Source organism: Varanus komodoensis, unplaced genomic scaffold (assembly GCF_004798865.1).
Source record: "Varanus komodoensis strain SLA01 unplaced genomic scaffold, ASM479886v1 scaffold1, whole genome shotgun sequence".
Lineage (NCBI taxonomy): Eukaryota > Metazoa > Chordata > Lepidosauria > Squamata > Varanidae > Varanus > Varanus komodoensis.
In genome coordinates this window covers 23,471,109-23,492,105 of record NW_025335268.1, presented here as the reverse complement: position 1 = coordinate 23,492,105, position 20,997 = coordinate 23,471,109, and the positions used below count along the sequence as shown (strand labels likewise).

At 41.0% G+C, this 20,997-nt stretch overlaps 1 protein-coding gene across 1 annotated transcript in view; it reads left to right on the top strand.

Moving 5' to 3' along the window:
* Nucleotides 1-20,997, top strand: part of FMN2 (formin 2) — a 165,815-nt gene that overhangs the window by 42,114 nt on the left and 102,704 nt on the right. The window contains exons 5-7 of the mRNA XM_044451225.1: nt 13,477-14,782; nt 14,823-15,141; nt 18,135-18,279. Coding sequence (XP_044307160.1) covers nt 13,477-14,782; nt 14,823-15,141; nt 18,135-18,279 — 1,770 coding nt within the window. The remainder of the gene's footprint in view (nt 1-13,476; nt 14,783-14,822; nt 15,142-18,134; nt 18,280-20,997) is intronic.

Here is a 20,997-nt window from a genome sequence, read left to right as displayed (position 1 = left end):
GCAAGGAGGAGAATGCTGAGTCTAACTCCTTCGCCATCATTGCTATCACCTTCTACACATGGAGGATTTCTCAAGCAGAAAGCCTTGTGTGCATCCTTGGAGGTTCTCCACATAATGTTGAATGCTAGAAAATTGCATGGAGAGGCTCTGCTGCAATGGGAGTCTCTTCCCTTTAGGAAGCTGGCTTTCAGATGTGGAAAGCAAAAGAAATGATGATGTGGAGGCGGACCTCGCAAGCTCACCCTTCCTTTTCTCAGCTTTGGGTCACTAAATTGTCTATTAGAAATCAGAAACATCTGCCAATAGCATCACATGGCTATTCCACTGCAACCAAGAGACAGCTCTTCTTCCAGCAAATGTGAGTAGAAAAGGACATGGTGCCTCTCCCCACTCTCCCGAGGAAAGAAAATCAGGTGACTTCTTTTGCACTGTACCTTTTACTGTAAACTCAAAAAAAAAAAATGGAGTAAAGGCTTCTCTTTCTCTTGATCAACACTTTAGAGCAAGAGATTGTGGCAATAATCTGCTGCCGTCGCCTCCATGGTGTGTGTGCATGCAAGTGTGTTCTCATTTGGTGCTAGTGGATGCTTCCCTTTTAGCTTACAGCTTTGGGGCCATCAAGAAGACATGGGTTAACCTCTTCCCTGTGCTGGGTTCCCTGTGACTCCCCACGCCATGGCAAAACAAACAAATGCAAGTGACATATTTAGTTTTGTGTTCTTCGGCACTAAATGATAGTCCCTGTGTACTCCGTTGCACCCCCTTTCCTTAACTTATGTGTCAGGAAGAAGCAGTTTACTCATCCATATGGTACAGTTTAGTTAACAGCATGCTGTTTTCTGATCTTGATTAGTCTCACAATAACCCTGTTCAATAGGAATTAGAGACTGAGACTGTGGCTTGGCCTGGGCCATGTGCTGACAGTAGCCTTGGACACTGAAACAAACAGGAGGAGACGAAGCACATATTGTTCCTTCTATTGCTTGTTTTGGATATCTGCAGCTGAGATGGTGTATCTCTGTTTCCTCACACAGAAAGATTTATGAGGTCACCATTGAATATCTGAAGAATGGAGCATGCTTGTGCTTTCTCTGCTCTGTTAATTTCAAATGTCTGGTGCTGTTCTGAGTTCATAGCTTACTTAGATTCTGACTATATTTCCAGTACACAAATCATTGTTCTGTTTTTCCTATTTGTTTCATTGTATTTTATAGAAGTACTCCAGTATATGATTTTAAGGGGTGTGCCCATCCCTATCAAATTAATTTAAGTATCCAGTTCTTGCTGTGTTCCACTTTCAGAAATTGGGCCATGATTATGGAGTTCTTGAATGGCTTTCTGGTCACAGATATAAATCTCTTTCAGAAACCTGTCATCAAGAAGTGCTTAGACCTTTCTTGTGCCATAAAGTTTCCAAAGAAGGCAACTGGGTTGCTGATTGTTCCATGCAAATTGTAGACCCTGCTGGAGTCCAGTGTACCACCTAGGAATTTGGCAGGTCTTAGGCAATGAAAACAGATTTATTATTTTATTTTCCAAGAATATGAAAAGAAAAATATTGACTTCGGAAATCTCATGCATACAACACATTTTGCAACATGATGAGAAAAACTTTCAGCTATATCCCTATTTTTAGATGATAGCCATGATAGCAAAGCCTGTTATATTTTTAATTTATGTGATGCATCTAGTCCTTTAAGACCCTCCATACATAATCAGCATGTACAGATAGCCATCGTGGTTTGGTTGCAATACTGCGCACAACTGGGCATTGAGAAAAATCCAGTTAATTTTGATGGAAACTGTGTGGGAGTAGATTTATGCAGGAAGCAAACCTTTTAATTGGATTTTAGGAGCACATCTAAAACATTTAATTTTACTGATTGTCATGAAAGTATAACCTATATTTCTACAGCATTGCACCTCCATGTGTTACTCTTTTTAAAATGCAGCAATATGAGAGCTCTGCTAAAACAAGTTTATTTATTTAAAAAATTACTATGCCGCCCCCATTGCAACAAAGCCTCAGGGCGGCTCACAATATCCATAAACATAAAAATACAATCAATAATTTAAAAACTATAAGTTTTGAAAGGTTATTTCAAAAGAATATTAATTGTGATTAATTTAAAATATAGGGGCCTCCTTGTCACCCAAGTTTGGACTAAACTATAACTTTGGAGGCAATTAGCAACTTGATGCATGGGAACAGGCAAATGTGGTGAGGGGACAAACTAGGAACATGTTCCAGAATGAATCCCTGTGGCCACTTTTTTCAGGAAAAAAACATTCAGTTCAAGAACAACGTAATTCTACTTGTAATTTAGCAGTAAGTCCCATACAGCCTAAGTGGCAGCACATTCTTATGCATGTTAAGTAACAATCCTTTCCACTGCAGACCATGGTGAATCTGGAACTAAATGCTGGTCCCCAACAAAACCTCACAGTGGGAGATTCAAGAGCCATGAAAGGAAGCATAAGCCATGCAATTCACTTCCACAAGAGGAAATGATTGCCACCAATTTCTGTAGCTTTCAATGCAGATATGTTCATGCAGGAAGATAACAGTATCAGTGGCTAGGAGTGCTATTGGCTATATGCTGTGTCTGGGATCAGAAGCAGCATGCCATTTGCTTATGAAGAAAACAGCAGGAGAGGACTAGCATTCAGCCAGTCCTGCTGGCAGGCGGCTGGCTGGCTGCTGCGGGAAGCAGGATGCTGAATCAGAGAGGGCTTTGGTCTCATCCAGCAGGACTCGTCTTATGTCAGGTGTGAAGCAACTCGCACGCAGGCGGTAGGATACACATGCATCACCTGTAGCAGCGTGTGCCACAGGGGGTGTGATGGCAGCGTTTTTGGAAACTGCTTGCTGTAGAGGAGAAGAATGCCTCAGTGATCTGCTCAGTCCGCTGTTGAGGCACTGCTGATGGGCAGCCTCAAGGCGCCACCCTCCATTTTTGCATCTTGCAACAAGAATTGGACAGGATAGCCTATAAAATGGAGAACTGGCCTCTGAAGGTAGGACACCTGACAACCCTAGCAGGCCACAGCTGCATAACAGTAGGTGACTCCACAAGCAAAAGGAAATGGAGAACAGAAAGGGCATGGAATTGGTGAGCAGCAGAAGCATGGGTTTGGCGGTGCCATGTTGGAAGTAAAGGTGTATTAGATTCTTTGAGTCTCCTAGTGAACTATGTTCTCATTTATTTATAGAGTTGCTTAATCAAAAAGCACTCTGCACAAGTAAATGTTACATAATTTAGAATTAATAATCATATAACTGTATTCACAGGAATCCCCTATTGGTTCCTGGGGCGATCTTTTTCTTAAAATTAAAGCAAGTCCACCAACCCATCTGAACTAAAGCTGCTGCAAAATATTATAACCTACAAGAGAATAATCTGCAGGGTCCCTGCTCAGACACTAGATGGCAGCTGCAGATTTGAAAATTAGTTTTGCAAGTCCAACTTAGAGGGCTTTTACACTGTTCCCCCCCCTCCCCGCCCCCAGAAAAGCACAATACTTTTCTGTGGCAATAAATGACTCTGCAGTCATTGCTGGTTGTCTGGATCAGTGCTATTTTGACTCTGTTACATCACCACTGGTACCTATTCTTCTTAAAGTCTTCTATCTATGGTGCCCCCGTTATATTTTCCCCTAATTATGGAATATTAAAAGTAAAATGCCAAATGTCTTCCTAAAGTGTCTGTCTCGGTATGCACACTTGTTATTTATTTAAATGTGTTTCAAACATTTTTACTTTGCCATTTTTCAGTGAGCCCAAGGTGGCCAACAAGGTAAATTAAACCAACTCAACAGTAAAACAACAGAGGGAAAAAGGGGGAAATAAAATAAAGATTATTGACTCCAAAGCCATTAAAGCCACTTTAAGAAGGCTGTAATCATTTGAGGACTAACCTAAAGGGCAGGTTTTGACCATTAAATAACAGCAACAAGCCTCCCTGAAGAGGAGGGTTACTGAGCCTGGGTGGAGCCACAGATCAGACCTCCTTCCTGGTTCCTGAAAGGTATATACGTGGAGATACCCAGGAGAGTCTGTAAGTATAATAGCAATATACGGGCTCATATAGAGAAGGCATTCCTTCAGGTACCATGTGCCCAGACTACGTTCATAAAAGGATGTTTACATTCATATACAAGAAACAAGACCCCCTAGCTGTGTGGCAGACAAATTGTTCCGGAAACTAGCTTCTATGCAGTGCAGAAGTAAAATCCCTACAGCATAATAGAATGATTTCTGATTGAGCACTGTGTAACCCATGCATGCTATCTGCTGGTGCAGCAAATTAAGGTATGGAAGTAAGGAAGTAAAATCTGCAGATTCTGCTAAAGACCTGGATACTTGCTTCCTGTCTATGAAAGAAATAGTCTATAATTTCTTTTAATAATTTTAATATTTCCTTTAACATATACTTCATGATCAGAGAGCCAACATATATTCACAGGTCGCTCATTCATTCATTCTCTTTCTGTCCTGTATTTTTCCTTGCGAGGAACCCATCGTGGCTTACATAAGCTTGCTTGTCTCCATTTTATCTTCATAACATGAATCTCTCATAACCTGTGAAGCTGGTTAAGCTGAGAGTCCATGAATGGGTCAAAGTTACCCAGTGAGCTGAGTAAGGCCTGAAAATTGGATTTTCTGTGTCCCAGTCCAATATACCACACTGGCATTAATTAATTTGGGAGTTAAATTTTGCTGTGTTCCCACTGTTTTTAGGAGATAAACTTGGAGATAAATTTATAGCTAACCAATAATTTCTAAACTGTTAGTCAACTGGAGCCAATTTTCACTGTGCTGAGATCAAATACAGTTAATCTAAGCATCATATCAGTTCTTATGTGAACAAATAAAATATGGCAGCCTTGTATTGATCCATACACAACACTATATGGAAGAAAAACATTTTTAGCTTTTTCCTACTTTAGAAACTGGCATCTATTCTTACCTGTGTGTGTACTATAATACAGCAATAGTTTGCACAGTCACTGTAGAGTTGAATACACTTTGTCTTATGGCTGTACTAGACTAGAATATTCTAAAACAAAACTTATACAAGTGACAAAACATTTAAGATCTAGAATAGATTTTGAAGAGTTTTGGAAAGCATCTAGTTCATCCCATCTGGATTCTCTAGGCACATATTATGATGAACCATGTTACTGGATTGAGAAAATCTCCCTAGTTACTCAGGGGCTCTTTTTCACTGTTTCTGTCTTCTATTAACTATGTAATTCTAAGAATGAAATGGAGAAAATGATTTTTATTTCAGGTATTTATTTGAGGATATTTTTACACGCTGAGCACACAAGACAGAAATCAATTTCTTCCATGGACTTTCCCATTTTAGCATGAACACTTTTATTGAAAATGTCTATTGTCTAATGGTCTAATGGATAACCTAAAATACAAGTTGGTGAAGATGAGTACTCCCAAAACCAACTGCCCAGGAAAGTGGCATTAATCATATTTCCCTGGTTAAAAGGATAAATAGTAATTTCATGAACTATGAAATAAAATATTTTGGCACAGTAATGTAAGCCAAATGTTGGAAATCAAAAGTTATAGTTGTTATGAAAGACAGAGTTTTTGCAATGGCTTTTGTGCTAACATCATTTTCATATTCAGTAAAGCATTCATTAAAATGTTCAAACTAAGAGAGGTGTGCACATGTGAGCATGTATATCTATAAATATATATCTAGATTTGTGTTATCAAAAACCTATACAATATTATGTCAAAGCACTACTAGTTAAGAAAAACTTCCTTAACATACAGAACAAAGAAGGGCTGTATCTACAAACCTGCATTTTGGTGCAGAAGATTATTAAGGTGCCTGGTAGCAATGCGACAGAGTTTGCCTTGCGTATTTGATGAGGCTGGTAACATTCTATCAGGGAATGCACACTTGCCATTTTCATACAATTTATTTCATTGCTATTTGTATGTAAAATGTGTTCCTATTATATGAGATCAAGATAGCAACAGTAAACTGACTATTTGAAACTGTCTGTTGCATTTCTAGTGGCTGTATCTTGATTTCACCAGGTATCTTGCATTTTTTAAAAAATAGTTTGTTTCTGGAAATAGGATTGTCACAGATAGCAACTTATGGAGCTGATAAGCACGTGGCAAAAGCCACACGGAAGCTGTTTTAACTTGCCTGTTGTTGGATGAGCTGCTGCTTTTCATACAGCCATGTGTGAAGTTCTGCTTTTGGACAATTCCGGGATGAATTCTGGGGATGCCGATACCCTTGTATGCTATTGGGTTGCAAATAGGTCTCTTAATCAGTTCAGTTAGGCTTCCACCCTTCTTCTGCTGTTCTAAAATAAGAATAGTCTTACAGACTCACTGTTTTTTGTTTTTGTTTTGCTTATGAAGTTTATCTAGTCCAGAACACCAAGTGATGTTGTTGCCTTACAAATTTCAGTGGGACTTGCAATTTTGCTCTTCCAGTTTTGCAAATTCTAACTTATTCATTATAATGAAGTTCAAAGAAAAGCTACTTGTTGCTTTTACTAATGTTTATTTTCTACCTCTTTCATCAAATAATGTTAATTATCCATTTGGGAAGATCTTAAGTATTCACATGTCAATCATTTCAAATGAGTTAGTGAGGACAATTTTGTGTGATAATTAGAGGATCTGAGAAATAAAATGAAGTAGGTAAAATACAGAAATATGGGGAATACATCTATTTTCTTTTTGGCAGAAATGGAAATATGCATTTGAAATACGTTACTGTAGGTAAGCATGGGACATTGAAATTTCCAGGTTCACAATTTGCTATAAAAGGACAAATATATACTATATGACTTGAGTGAGCAAACAGTGTCAGAATGCTAACTGTGAGTATTTTCCACTGTCTCTTGCTATCCTTGTGGAAGTTGGTAAACACATCTTAACTCTATAAAATCCTAATAGTAAAGTTATTAACAGAAAGAGAGTTTGTGGTAGAGAGCCCAGAAACAAAAGCATACATCTGAGAGTTGACAGCAGCATGAAAGGTAGAGATAGATAAAAATTGGGGGGAGGGGTGATACTGGAATTGGGACCCTTCAACTCATTTCTGTAGTCTGAGCAATATTTGGATGCATATAAAATTAGCTTCAGCCTTCTCAGATGCTTCTAGTCTCCTCAGAAGACCCAGTTATATAAACCAGATAAACTACAGAACCTAGAGACCTCTTCATCTAGAAGGAAGGATGAGATCACAAGTAGATGTTGCCTGAAATCCATGAACAGCCCCATGCTTCGGTGCTGCATCTGACATCATAGAAATAATTCAATTAGAAAAAGTCTGGGTTAAGAGGGATGTAATATATCCTAGAACTGCATCCCTAGAAATTAAAAATGGCCCTAGAAAATGCCTAGGATCATTTGCTTTCCCTATAACCTCTCAAAGCTAGGCCATATTATAATTTCATTACAAATCAGATGGGAAAAAAAAGGTTTCCCATCTATATTTATTTTATGCCATATATTCGTATTTTTTGAGGTGATGGATATTTGAAATAATGAAATGGTACAACAATTGGGTGAAAGTATTTTGTTTCAGTGATAAACATATGGTACTGGTCAGTACCCTATCTTGTGCGGGATAAACATAAATAAGGAGGGCCGTTCATAGGAATTTCACACTCTTGAAGGGACCAAGTTGGAGAACACTGATCTTAGGGTACCATAAGTGCAGATATGTAGTATCTTGTTTTCTGCATTAGAAAGAAACAAGCAAGTGAAAAATAAATACAATTCTTGGTATTTTTCCAAGATGGAGAAGTTTAGAAAACTACAGTGGTTGGCAATGATTTGACAAGTCAGATTACAAATTAATGATGCTGCAGAATTGGACTTTGCTGTTATTACAAACTTCTGGATCCAAGCAAGACCTCTTTATTGCCCAAAGCAGCATCTATTGACTGTTGTCCATTTGGCAATGCAGAGTAATGAGTTGAATTTTGCTTAATTTTCCCTGAGGTAATTTTTCTATTGCTACTTATTTGCCCAGCTTTGGTATCACTAAAACTGTAGCAAAGAACATAAGAGCCATGCTGGATCAGACAAAAGGTTTGAAAAACCATGCATGAGTAAAAAGAATTGTGTCTCCATGATAACCAAGCTTCAGTGTTGCACCCCCATTGACATAATTACATATAATTTAAGTGCAGCCAGTGTGATGTACAAAATAGCTATTTATAAATGTTTAGTAGAATCTTTATACTCTCCATTTTAATGTATAAAATCAAGCAGTGCATACATGGCAGAGAATCACAAGTGTTCCATATGTGTAGTGCCTTAAATGACAAGCTAGCCTATCCAGTCTAAAAAACCAAAATGTGCTACTTTTCAAAACAGAAGTAACTTAGTTTAACTGCTTGATTACATAAGTAGAGGTAGAATATTATTGCTCTTAGAGACTCTGGTATCTGCAAGGAGACCTGCAAAATCAATTCTAATTTTAACCAGACAAAAGAGACTGTCTTCAATTAGAAATGCCATCTTTTATGTGTCTTGTTATTTAATAATAATTGCTTTTATGTTGGAATTGGTTTGTATGGGTATTATAAAATTAAAGGATGTGGCCAATCCAGTGTGTTCCTCTTTGGCTGAACTCAGAGGGAAAAAATTCCATCTTTCCACAAATGAGATTTTTAGATAGTATAAACTGAATTAATCTTTTAAAGGACATTCTAGAAGTTATCTCAAAAGCAAGCCAATTTGTGTGTAGAAGGTCATTGTCTTGTTTTTCTTGAAGCATTCCTTTCATATCCTCAGTGGATAGATTTGGAGAAATTAAAAGAGGCAAGATGTGCTCTCTGGAAAAATAAAATTGTGGAAAAGATTTGGAGGTAGAAACAAGTTTTCCAGCCTATGACCAAGTAAATAATTGCTTTTCTAAGCAAACACTTCTAAAGCTCCCTTGGACATGGTTTTAAATAATCAATTTCCATTTATGTTTTTCAACCCCTTCCTTTTAATTTCCTAATGCAGCTTTCCTCAGCCTGGTACCCTCCATGCTGTGGAGAGAATGGTAGCTGGGAACTCTGGCCACGCATGCTGGAGATTACGGAGTTGCTGTCTGAACACAGCTGGAGGGCACTGGATTAGGAAATCTGTCTCAAAACTTGATTGATAAACCCCTTGCAATTGTGTCAGCCCATTTGCTTTAGCAGCACTCTCCTATTAGCAGGTGGTTGTGAAGTTCTTTGTAAAGATAATATTGCATGTTTGCAATAATTGCACTAATATTGCATGTTTAACTACAGAACTATGGAATATAGCAGCAATGTCAGGGAGGTATCCATAGTTGTGCCTGAACGGAACCTGTGTCATTCATGTCTGTGCTGCGCCTTTTAATTGTGGGGGCTGGAGGGCTTCTACTGGCCTGCTTTTTGCCTCTGTCTTACAGGCCCCCATGCAAAACCCCAGAGTTTGGCATCATTTTACCTTAGAGTTTGAATGGCTTCAGGATTGAGGGACTCAGAAGAGCATTAAGAGTAACTAATGGTTTAAGACACATAGCTCTAAAGTTTCTGACATGCCAATATAATTATATCTATCTGTGCTTGGATCACCATATCATATACCCTTTTATGCCAGGTTTGTCTTGAAAGTAGTATTTTTTATTATAAGCAGTGGGATAAGCAACCTGTGACTTCCAGCAGTGCAGAAATGTGTATCTTCTCCATCGCAGTGTTTGTTTTCTTTCTTTCTCTGATTCCCTTGGAGAATTATTATCATCCAAAATATTTCCATACCACTCAATTCAGAAACACTGGTGCAAGCTAACCTGTGTTTTTTCTTAACTTGAAAGATTAGCTTGTCCTTTTGTGTATAATGTGGAGGGGCCTTTTATTAACGTTGATTGATACCACATTTTTTTTACATTAATTTGAAGTGTCAGCCTGTAAACATTTGAGTTTGGGGAAACGACCTTGTTTGTGAAATGAATTCCTACATGTTTGTGGTTTTAGAACCATTCTCTGGTTATCAATTCCGGAAGAGGAATCATGTTAGTCTACAACAAGATGTGCAGGGGTGCCAGTCTCAACCCCTGTCGAGTTTGGGATGACATGGAAGAAGAGATGGAAGAAGAGCCAGGGAAATGCAGTTACACAGAACAGCAAAAGCTGAGTTTCCCAGTTGTCAGCTTGCAAGTTAGCCGGCCCTATCAGGGAATGTCACAAAACAGCAATACCCTTGGCATGTGTGGACGAAAGCTGACAAAATAGTGTCGTCCATTCCTCTTTGTCCTTCCCTTCCTGTGAGCTTTCCATTGACACCAGGTGAGATTTTTCCCCTCTGTCTGCCTCCACTTCGAACCAGTATCAAAACCCTCAAAGTCTCCCATATCTACTTTGTATATCACATGATTTTACTGTTAAATGTGTGGGGAGTGGCCATTAGGTTAGGTCTAGCTAGCCCAAATAGATTATTCCTCTACTTTATTCAGTTGCCATATCCAACAATATTATATGGTCAAAGGCCCAGATGTTTTAACCAGTTTCTCAGTTTCCAAATTTCCCTCTGTGGCTGCAACCTTCTTTTCTTCATTCTTTCTATTTTTGCTTTCCATTGTCTCCCTGCTTTTGGCCTTTAATTTGGTAAAATTGGGTTGTATTCTAAAATAGGTTTTATTAGAGGGCATTTCCTTGTTCAGTCTGCAAAGTATCTTTATGCGTCCTGAATAAAAACTGCATGTGCTCGCTTGCTCTCCGCCCTGCCCTCTCTGACTTTTTATTGAATGTTATAACCTGCAGCATATTGTGAGACATCATTAATTTTTTAGGTGAAATGTCCTGCACCGAAACAAAAAAGATTCATGCTCATAATATGCTAAAGAACAAATTAATACAAAAGTAGGGGACAGTTTTGTTCCCTCACAGAGTTAAGAGGCTTCCCTTGCCAATCTTACTGATCTCCTTGAAATTAACTGGTCAAATAGTTGTGGGATGAAAGTAGTGATAGTACAGGTTAAATCCTTGCTGAGATTCCTCAGAACTCAGGTTTGGAACTCCCTGCATGGCTACACTGGCAGCTCCAGACATCATGCTAAGTCGTCCTGCAAATAAGCCAAGGTTGGTTGGTTGCATGGAACAACCCATTGAACACGCAGCATTCTATTGAGCTTATGATGGGTTGTTTTCTCTTCCTTCCTCAGTCCTCCAGCCAGCTCTGATATGTGTGCCAAGAGACCTTGCGGTAGAACCTCTTGTCCTGACTCCTCTCCAATCTGAACACCATCCTTCTTTAGCTTCTGGGGTTTTGACTTTTAGTTTTGGTGCCTCGAAATTATGCAACTGGGGTCATAGTTTAGTTATTTTTTATGTCAGTCTTTTCAAAGTGCACAGTTGTAGATGGTCAATTTCCCTCCCTCCCTCCCTCCCTCCCTCCCTCCCTATCTATCTATCTATCTATCTAGGAGATGTATAGGCTGTCCATCTCTGTCGTCTCTGGATGGCTTACAGTATATTATAAATACTAAATAAAATAAATTAGCTATACTACAACTGAGTATAAAAATGATATGGTTGAAATAAATTAAATAAATAAATATACAATTAAAATTGATTAGCATTAAAATATTGGTCAAATAAAAAGGTCTTGACCTGGTGCTGAAAAGCATATAATGACGGCGCCAGACAGACCTCTCTAGGGAGTGGATTCCATAGTCCTTCACTTATATATTGGTGAAGTAGGAAGCATGCGACAAGTGTACTATTTGCTCTGTCCCATTCTGCTGTCCTCATAGGGTTTTTTATTTTTTTATTTTTTTAGCATTCAGGAATGTTTGTGCTAATTTGGGGGCTGGAAAAGAAATGTACACAAATGCAATGGCTAGGAAGTAAATGGCAGGGAAATTTGTGCACTGGCAGTAATGGACCAGTTTTAATGCTCCCGCCACATAATAAAATCAGTCTTGGGTTTGGATGAGAAGGCAAATTATCATGGGCAAGAACAGCCCTACATCAAGCCATGGGCTCTCCCCATGGCTAGATCCTGGAAAATAAGCCACCCAGAGAAAATGTGCAAATTTTGCACAACATGACAGTCCACTGTGGCCGGCTACCTATGGTGGATGTCATGCAAACCCAGTCACTGCCTACTCTAGAAGAATTGAGAATAACTGCCTGTAATACATTACACCATAAATGACTGCAAAAGGCTTTATGTGATCAAAGGAGCATGCAAACCTGGCAAAGGCCCCTAAATCTCAATGCAGTTGGCTACAGTAAAATGGATGGATGTAAATTGGATGCTTCTGGTTGAAGATGTTAAGGGATAGATGTGTCTGAGGTGTTTGTGATATATTGCATATTGATTAGCATTAGTATTGGCTCACATTCTTTCCGTGTGTGTGTGTGTGTTTGTGTGTGTTCATATAACAAAGCAAGCACAAATGTCTGGTTGTTTTTCCCTAAACCAAAACAACCCCCCACCCCCATGATTTTAATTGGAAACTTAATGAATGAGAAACTGGCACAATATGCTGTAATTGGAGAAATAAACTAAGTTATCCTTTCGTCTCTTTCCATTATACTGTTTAGAGCCCTGGATAGTTGCTTTTTGGCTATTTTCAAACATCAAAATTCAAAGTGGCTCCAGTGGTAAACACAGGCTTATTTTGGCATTTTTGTAGCCTGTCATTTGCTCCAGGGTGAATGATCTCAAGCATCTAATACATGGATGTTAATCAATCAAAATAAGCTTTGCTTTTATGGTAGGAGCAACACATGGGTCTTCTCCAATAGTCTTTGGAACATAGATCTTGCATGTCTATGTATCCTGCTATATTGTAAACTTTGAGAACTCCAGTCTTCCCTAAAGACCAAAAACAAATTGCATTTTCTCCCTGGTTGTGATCCTGTTATGAGGGACTCTGTTCTGTTTCTAGTAAAGTGAATCCGCAGGCTCGCTTGCTCTTCCTTTAATTGTTTCTAGCTCTCATTGTTGCATGGAGGGAGGGTGGGGTGAACGGGACACTGAAGGGTATGAAAAAAGAGGCTGCAACACACAACACTATCCAAATCCTCGGGAATATAAGGCTATGCTCAGCTTTTGGAAGTGTATTTTTGTGTTGTCCCTAAGAGCGATTTTGCATTCATCACCTCATGTTACATGTATTCTGAAAGAGAATACATATTCAAATGAAAAGCAGTCCTCATTGAGCAAGTAACAGTATATTTATAGGGTATTAAAAAGTCCTATGTATATGTAAGTCAGAAAAAAAGGCCTACCATTCCCAGCATGCTGCACTGTAAGCCTTTTTTCTGTCTATACAGGATTGGAACCCTAAGTGGGTGCTCACCATTTTTATACTCTGCAAATGTCAGTATGCCAGCAGTATGCCACATTCTCTTTCTGCATGCTGATGTCTCTTTCTTCCTTCCTTCCTTCCTTTCTTTCTTTCTTTCTTTCTTTCTTTCTTTCTTTCTTTCTTTCTTTCATAGGATGATACTGCAATTAAATCAGAAGAGCAAGCAAGTGAAATTCAGCGCCTTGAGCAGACTATACAAGATCTGAAAACAAAAATTGTGGAGTTAGAGAAACAATTTCCGGGAGCAGATGCACTGGTTTCCACTAGAAATCAATGGAATGAGAGCAGGCAGCCGACGTGTGAAAGGCTTCATAATGCGGCTGTTCAAGAACATGAGCCACACGCCCTGCCTAAAACCATAACTGCAAAATCTGTGCAGACTTCGCCTGTAGACGATTGTTTAACACACACAATGCCTTCAGCCAACACACTGCCACAAGCACCTCCCCACTTGAAAGGGGACCCAAGTCAAGGGCCAACTCAGCCGTTGCCAACACTTGAGCCACAGCCAACCTTTTGCTCGGAAATATCTTTAGTTCTGTCACCAAAACGGATTTCAGTGCAGTTGGATGCTGCCCAAGAAAAGCTCATGCTGTCACAGACCTCGGGACCTGATCCAAATTTGTCATCGTCTTTGTTTCAGGAGGAATCGATGTCCTTGGCTCCCCACCCAGATCTAAGTACTGAGACTAGGGATGGCACGGAACACTCCCCTTTGTCCCCCTGCCCTCCGTCTGGTCCCCCCGCTGGACGGCCTGGCACAGGACTGGCCGCTCCCCTGCCTGGAGCAGGAGAGCCCTGTTCAACGCCGCCCTGGTCCGATTCAGGAGTGCCGCCTCCACCTCCCCTCTGTGCCTCAGGGTATCCCCCGCCGTGGCCTGGTGCAGGGCCGTCTGCTCCCCTGCCATTGCCTTCTGAAAGCATTCCTTCCCCGCCACCTCTTCCTGGGATGGACAGGCTGCCCCCTGCCCCTCCCGCCCCTCCTTTGCCGGGAGCTGGAATGCCGTATGACATCCCATCGCCACCACCTCTTCCTGGGATGGGAGTGCCGCCGCCCCCGCCTTTGCCAGAGGCAGCTATTCCTCCTGCACCGCCTCTGCCTGGCATGGGAATCCCGCCCCCTCCCCCGCCTCTTCCTGGAAAAGCAGCGCCACCAACCCCTCCACCTCTGCCAGGCACGGGGATGCCGCTACCCCCACCCCCACCCCCTCTGCCCCCAGGAGCAGCTATTCCAGCTCCACATCTTTTCCCAGGCATGGCAGCACCTCCCCCTCCTCCCCCTCTGCCAGGCATGGGAGTCCCACTGCCTCCACCTTTGCTGGGTGTAGGGGCGTCTTCCTCTCCACCATCTCTACCAGGTGTAGCAGTACCACCCCCTGCACCACCTCTGCCAGGTATGGGGGTACCACCCCCTCCCCCACCTTTGCCTGGTGCAGGAGGGCCCCCTCCTCCCCCCCCCCCACCCGGCCGCGGGGGCCCCCCCCCCCCCCCCGCCTCTGCCAGGCATGGGGGTACCACCCCCTCCCCCGCCTTTGCCAGGCATGGGGGTACCACCCCCTCCCCCGCCTTTGCCTGGTGCAGGAGCTCCCCCTCCTCCCCCACCTTTGCCTGGTATGGGTGTGCCAGCCCCTCTGCCTGTTAGCCTTCCCCAAGTTTCTGGGTTTCTTCCCCCACCCTTGCCAGCTGGTTTATTTGTAATAGGGATAAACCAGGACAAAGGTAGCAGGAAACATGCAATAGAACCTTCTCGACCAATGAAGCCTCTTTATTGGACAAGAATTCAGCTTCATAATAAAAGGTAACATGCATGTTAGAAATTTTGTTTGGTTGGTTTCAAACTTTTAGGATTGGATTGTGATATGCACGTTGCATCATAAACGAAAAATATTAGTAAAGTGAATGACTGTACTTGGTTCTTTCTATGCCTTTATAAACTGGAACCTTGTTTGCAGAGCTCAGTTTTGTGCCTTGGTTTGGATGCATTTGCAAAGTCTGTTAGGCAGAGGTGTATTTCCCTACCCTGTTCCCCTACCCCCATCCCATCACATGTATTTAAAGATAAACATGACCAGGTGGCATAGCCCATATTGCACTTAGTAGTGAGCCCAGCTCTTTCCTAGTGTGCAGTGTGTTATGTTCCTTTCTGAAGCAAATGTGTTACTATAGCCACGTATGCTTTCAGTTTTTCATGCTTGCTGCCCTTTCCAAGATGGTCTCTTGAGCTGCCAGTTTGCACCCATGTGGCAGCACCACCAAACTCTCTCCTTGTGGACTTCATGTGGCTTTCCGGTGACCACAGTCACATGGAGATGACCTCTTGCGAACTGAAGTCCATGTGCATGTGGTTACACCGGATTGCAGTAATTTCCTGCGATTTGGGCAGGACTACAAATATCTCTTCAAGCTGTCAGGAAGTGATTCAGTAGAGTTAGGAGAGTACTTTGAGTCCATAAAAGTACTTGAGCAACCTGGACAAAAATACCACAGCGGGAATCCAGTGTTGCTGCCCCATGTCCAAACCAGCCCTGCAGTTCTCATATTGAGGAAAACATTGAATTGCTCTTACAGCACTTTGAAATATAACCTTGTTTGTCAGGAAGGAGGCTGCCAGAAGGACTGAGATGGAGAAAAGAAATTCCTGACACAGCAGGAATGCTTGAGATGAAGCAAAGGGATCACCTCAAAGCTTTGGAGGAGGGAGGAACCTGCACCCTTTTTAAATTTTAGCACTTGTGTGCCCATTCAGGAGCCAGGGTTTGACTACAAAAACAGGAGTTGCCAGGCACCTAGCCACCATGAAAGCCGGATGCCTTGGAATTCCACAAGAATGCAAGCAAGTTGTTTTGAGAAAAATATACTGGATATGCTCAGAAATGTATTTGTATTTCATAAGCTCTCTCCAGGACTAGTCCTGGCCCTGAGACAAGTTTTGTGTCCTAACGATCCCAGACATTTCTCATCATGGGACTGACACTGATAAAAATTGAGGAAAGCAGTATATGGGGCCAAAAGAATGAAAAGTCTGTGTCAGAAGGAAAAAAGGAAGTTGTTCTTGGTAGTTGAGGTGTCTTAGTCAACCTAGGAGCAACCATGCGTCCTTAAAGATAAGCAAATACATCGATGTTTGCAAACGCTCCTGCCCAGTCCTATTAGACATACTCCATAATAATATTTTACCAAACTGCATTACACAGATGGCGATTTCTTGGTTAAGACCACTTGAAGAAAGAGATTTCTTATCATGGCTGGAGCCCACAGCTCCCCTTTCAGAGAAGTTTCAGTATCTTAATGGAATTTGCAGGAAGTGCACATTTTCACATGTGATCCTGCATGTGAGTCGTTTGTCAGGCACTTCTGACATTGTAACTGGGTTCCCCAAAGCCACATACAGTGAGTGAAAGGAACAGGAATTAAACGCAGCCAGGAGCAAAGGTCATGCACAGCCCACCCATCTGTAAAATGTAAATGTGTGAGACTGAAGGATCCCACCCATTAGCAAGGAAGTAGTGGAATCTAAACTCACTTTGTAAGGCGTGACTCTGCATAAAGGACAAGACAAGCTAGTAGGACTGAAACCAATTAACATAATAACCTACTTAGAAGGTGTTGGACTGGAAGGCATTTTCGTGTGGGCAGGGCAGGATCTCTTAGCACCTCGGTTCCTCCTGAATCTTCAGTTAAGCCAAGTCAGGAGGCAGTGCTGGATTTAAACACAAGAGTTGCAGGGCTGAAACCTGTCTGGAAGGCCTGCCCTCAGATGTGGATGGCTTGCTCTTATGTCCATAGTATGCAGTTGCAGGGCAACACACTTGCTCAGAGAAGACTCACACTCCATTACTCCTTTCACAATGAAAACATGCTTCAGTGATGAACCCCCTCAGGGCACAACAAAGGACTTAGAGAGATTGAAAAGTGGTCATGCAAAGGAATTTCTGGTTTGTGATGAGGATAGAGAAGGCTGTTACGATGTGGGGCAGTGGTGTTTTTATAATGCTTGAGAGACCTTTTTGGAACAACAGAAAATCGAGCTGTAATTCTGCCTGTGGCTTTTCCCACTGCTTGTGTCCACTACAGTAAGCCTCTCTCCTTTTCCGCATTACCTTCTGACAGACTCCTCCATACATAATCCCACTCTCTCAAGTGGGAAAGATAAGGGCTAGTTTGCTCAAGCTATGCTGCTAGCAATTTCTTACAGTTAGAAGAGGAGGCGAATTGTCATGAGATTCTAAGGGACCAGAGATGCACAATGCAATCTCTTCTCTCAGTGTGGATCTGTTTCAAACATACAGCAAAGATAGCACGAGCTGACTAATGAAATCTGTGACAAAATTTAGAATTCTTCACAAGGGTTTCAGTTACTGGTCCTGTGTAAAATGTATGCCAAATTTTGTGGAAGTATTTTCTCTTTCTTTCTTACTTGATTTATATTTTTCAGCATATTCAAATTATGTTAACTGGAAAATAATTATTTTTCAGGCCACATTACCTTTTTCAACTACTGCTATAGTAGCTGTAGTCAGAACATGTAGATATGATTATAATAATGCATACATTATAGCATGTGTATCTATATATTTAACTATAAACACGGAACACTGCAAAAATAGAATTTGTGTAGTGCAGAATGTTTAGAGCATAGTTACTTTGGTATGTAAATTTTCAAGGAAAAATCTAGGGAAAAATGAACACTGCTTTCAATAGCAAACTGATATTCATCTTCTATCTTCATTCCACCATTTTGTGATTATTTAGTGTGATATTGCCCTACATAGGTCTTTTGCTTAACTTTAGAGATTCTAGTGCTTCACTTGTGTGGGAAAAAATTGAAGAGCCTTCCATAGATTATCATGAATTTGAAGAACTGTTTTCTAAAACAGCTGTTAAAGAAAGGAAGAAACCCATTTCGGACACCATCACAAAGACAAAGAACAAGCAAGTGAGTATCCTCTTGTAATCTTTCTTTGGCAGGCAAAACTTTTGCTGGGAAAGGTTGACCCACCTACTAGAAGGGAGGAATCCGGTTCAGGAGATCAGTAGCTCACAGTTGGTGGTTATAGATATATAAGTAAAGAGAAGATCAATATTGGAGCAGGAAAATAGAGGCAGGGGGTCACAAAATGTCCCAGTGGTGGCAAGATGTTGAGCCAATTTGGGCATCTTCATTTTGGTGGCAGCAGCACCACATTTTGGTAACAAGGTGCCACCTTCCCCATTGCCCTAGCAAGCACTGGTTGAGGTGAGCAACAGTTAATTTTTCCTAGTGAAAGGTCCCTAGTGCCAGTGCTAGGACATAATTGGATACTACCCTGTGTGTGAATCTCTGTCATCCTTACCCCTGAGCCCTAGACTAGGCTTGCCATGGTGCTCCATAAGTGCTGGTCATGAGCCACTTAATTAGCATAATGACCCTAGCTGGGCACTGGGTGCCATGATGGGTTCCAGAGGGATTTGTAAACCATGCCTGCCAGCCACCCTGGATAGCAAGGGCTTCCACAGTTGATGCCTTAGATTCTGAATAAGCACTGGAAGAAGAGCCAGGATTGGAATTCTTAGTCGAAATGCCAAGACCAACAGACCCAGAGATAAGGCAAGAGGCCAGTGAGAACCAGGCCACAATGGCTCAGCTCCAGTGAATGCTTTGTTGAACAGGCAGAGCTGGGCAGAAGTAGATTTAACATTATGAATCTGACACGATTATGGTGTCAGATCAAAAGGGCAACCCAACTGAGCAGGATCAGATGTTTCTGCCAACTGGCCCACAAGCAGCATAAACCATCCTGTAGGTGCCATCAGCTCCTTTTGGTTGGGAAGAGAGGAGGGTTATTCCATTTGGAATCTCCACCTTATCATACCTGCTTTTCCATATCAATCAGCATTTTATCTCCTTGGTTATTAGCTTCTGAATGTTCTTCTGTTGTATCATAAACCCAGCCTAGCTGCCCAGTTTTAGCATAATAAAGACTTTAGTTAAAAGGTTTTGTTTGGCCTGCTCGAAAGGAGGTATGGAGAAAGACTACCTCCTGAACCAGATTTGGATATCAGTACTTGGCTTGGCAGATTGATTATGCTAATTAGGTAGGTCATCACGGGCATGCACGGGGAGAGGAAATAAACCACAATTATATTGTCCTTAGAGAGTCTCTAAGGCCATCTTCCTCGATCTGGTGCCTGCTAGATGGTGGGACAAATCCCATCATCCCAACTATTGGGCATTTTGGTTAGAGATTATAGGAATCATAATCCAAAAGATTTGGATGGTACCAAATTGGAAATGGCTGCTATAGTGGTGGTATCAGATTAGCACTGCCCATGGCATCTGCAGCTTGGTGTAAAATCTGGAACAAGCACTGATTGTCATTCTTTGCAAAAAAAAAAAGGGGGGGTGTTAATACTTTGAAAAACAAGGTACTGAGCACTGTTTTGAAATAATGCATGTTTAATTAATGTGCCATCTTGTTCATGGATACTATGGCACCTTTCAGCCTGAGAATTATAAACCGAAGATGATAGGTTATCTTATTTTCATTTCAGCATTTGCCATTGTATAAACATGTAGAAGAACCAACAATATGAATCAGAATATGATCTTTCAGAAGGTTATATTTTAGATAGAATTCTATCTAGTATGAGCATCCATGTCTCTATCAAATAAACATTTGATGAGACTTAGAAGATCTATATAACTTGCCAAAATATCAGTTTATGCAGAAGTCAGTATTGCTTTCCAGATTTTCTTAAATGCACCATATTGAACAGCTTTATGGTTAGGGAAGAACCATCCAAATTGTTGTTGTTTATTGAAAATGTTGCCAGGTTATTTAAGATAGGGTCTATCTATATCCAAATAGATGGGTGTGTCTGTTCTGTGAAATTTATTTTTATTAATGTATCATGAGATTTAGGAACACAAACCTCTGCAAACAATAAAATGATGACTATGGAGTTGTGTTTGGCAAACAGTGGTTAAATAGGCAGGCAGTAGTTGTGGTGAAACATTAGTGGCTGTGGTTTTTAATGTCTGGCAGTGTTTGTTTTTCTTTGCAATGGTAAGCACTTTATAATATTTTTAAAACTGGAGCTGGATATTCCTCAAAGTCTCTAAAAGTACGTTTTCTGGAAAAATAAACTTATTTAGAATTCAGTAAAATCAGCTCAATAATATGAATATATTGCAGTTACTGTACAGACCATCAGTCCAAATACATGTTTGCCTGTAGCCTACCAATTCCCTGCTGTATCAAAGAAGCCTCTGCAAACAATAAAATGATGACTATGGAGTTGTGTTTGGCAAACAGTGGTTAAATAGGCAGGCAGTAGTTGTGGTGAAACATTAGTGGCTGTGGTTTTTAATGTCTGGCAGTGTTTGTTTTTCTTTGCAATGGTAAGCACTTTATAATATTTTTAAAACTGGAGCTGGATATTCCTCAAAGTCTCTAAAAGTACGTTTTCTGGAAAAATAAACTTATTTAGAATTCAGTAAAATCAGCTCAATAATATGAATATATTGCAGTTACTGTACAGACCATCAGTCCAAATACATGTTTGCCTGTAGCCTACCAATTCCCTGCTGTATCAAAGAAGCCTCTGCACCTGTATTCCATTACAGGCATGAGGATCCACTAGAACAGTGCAAATCTTTCCAGTGGTTTAGCCC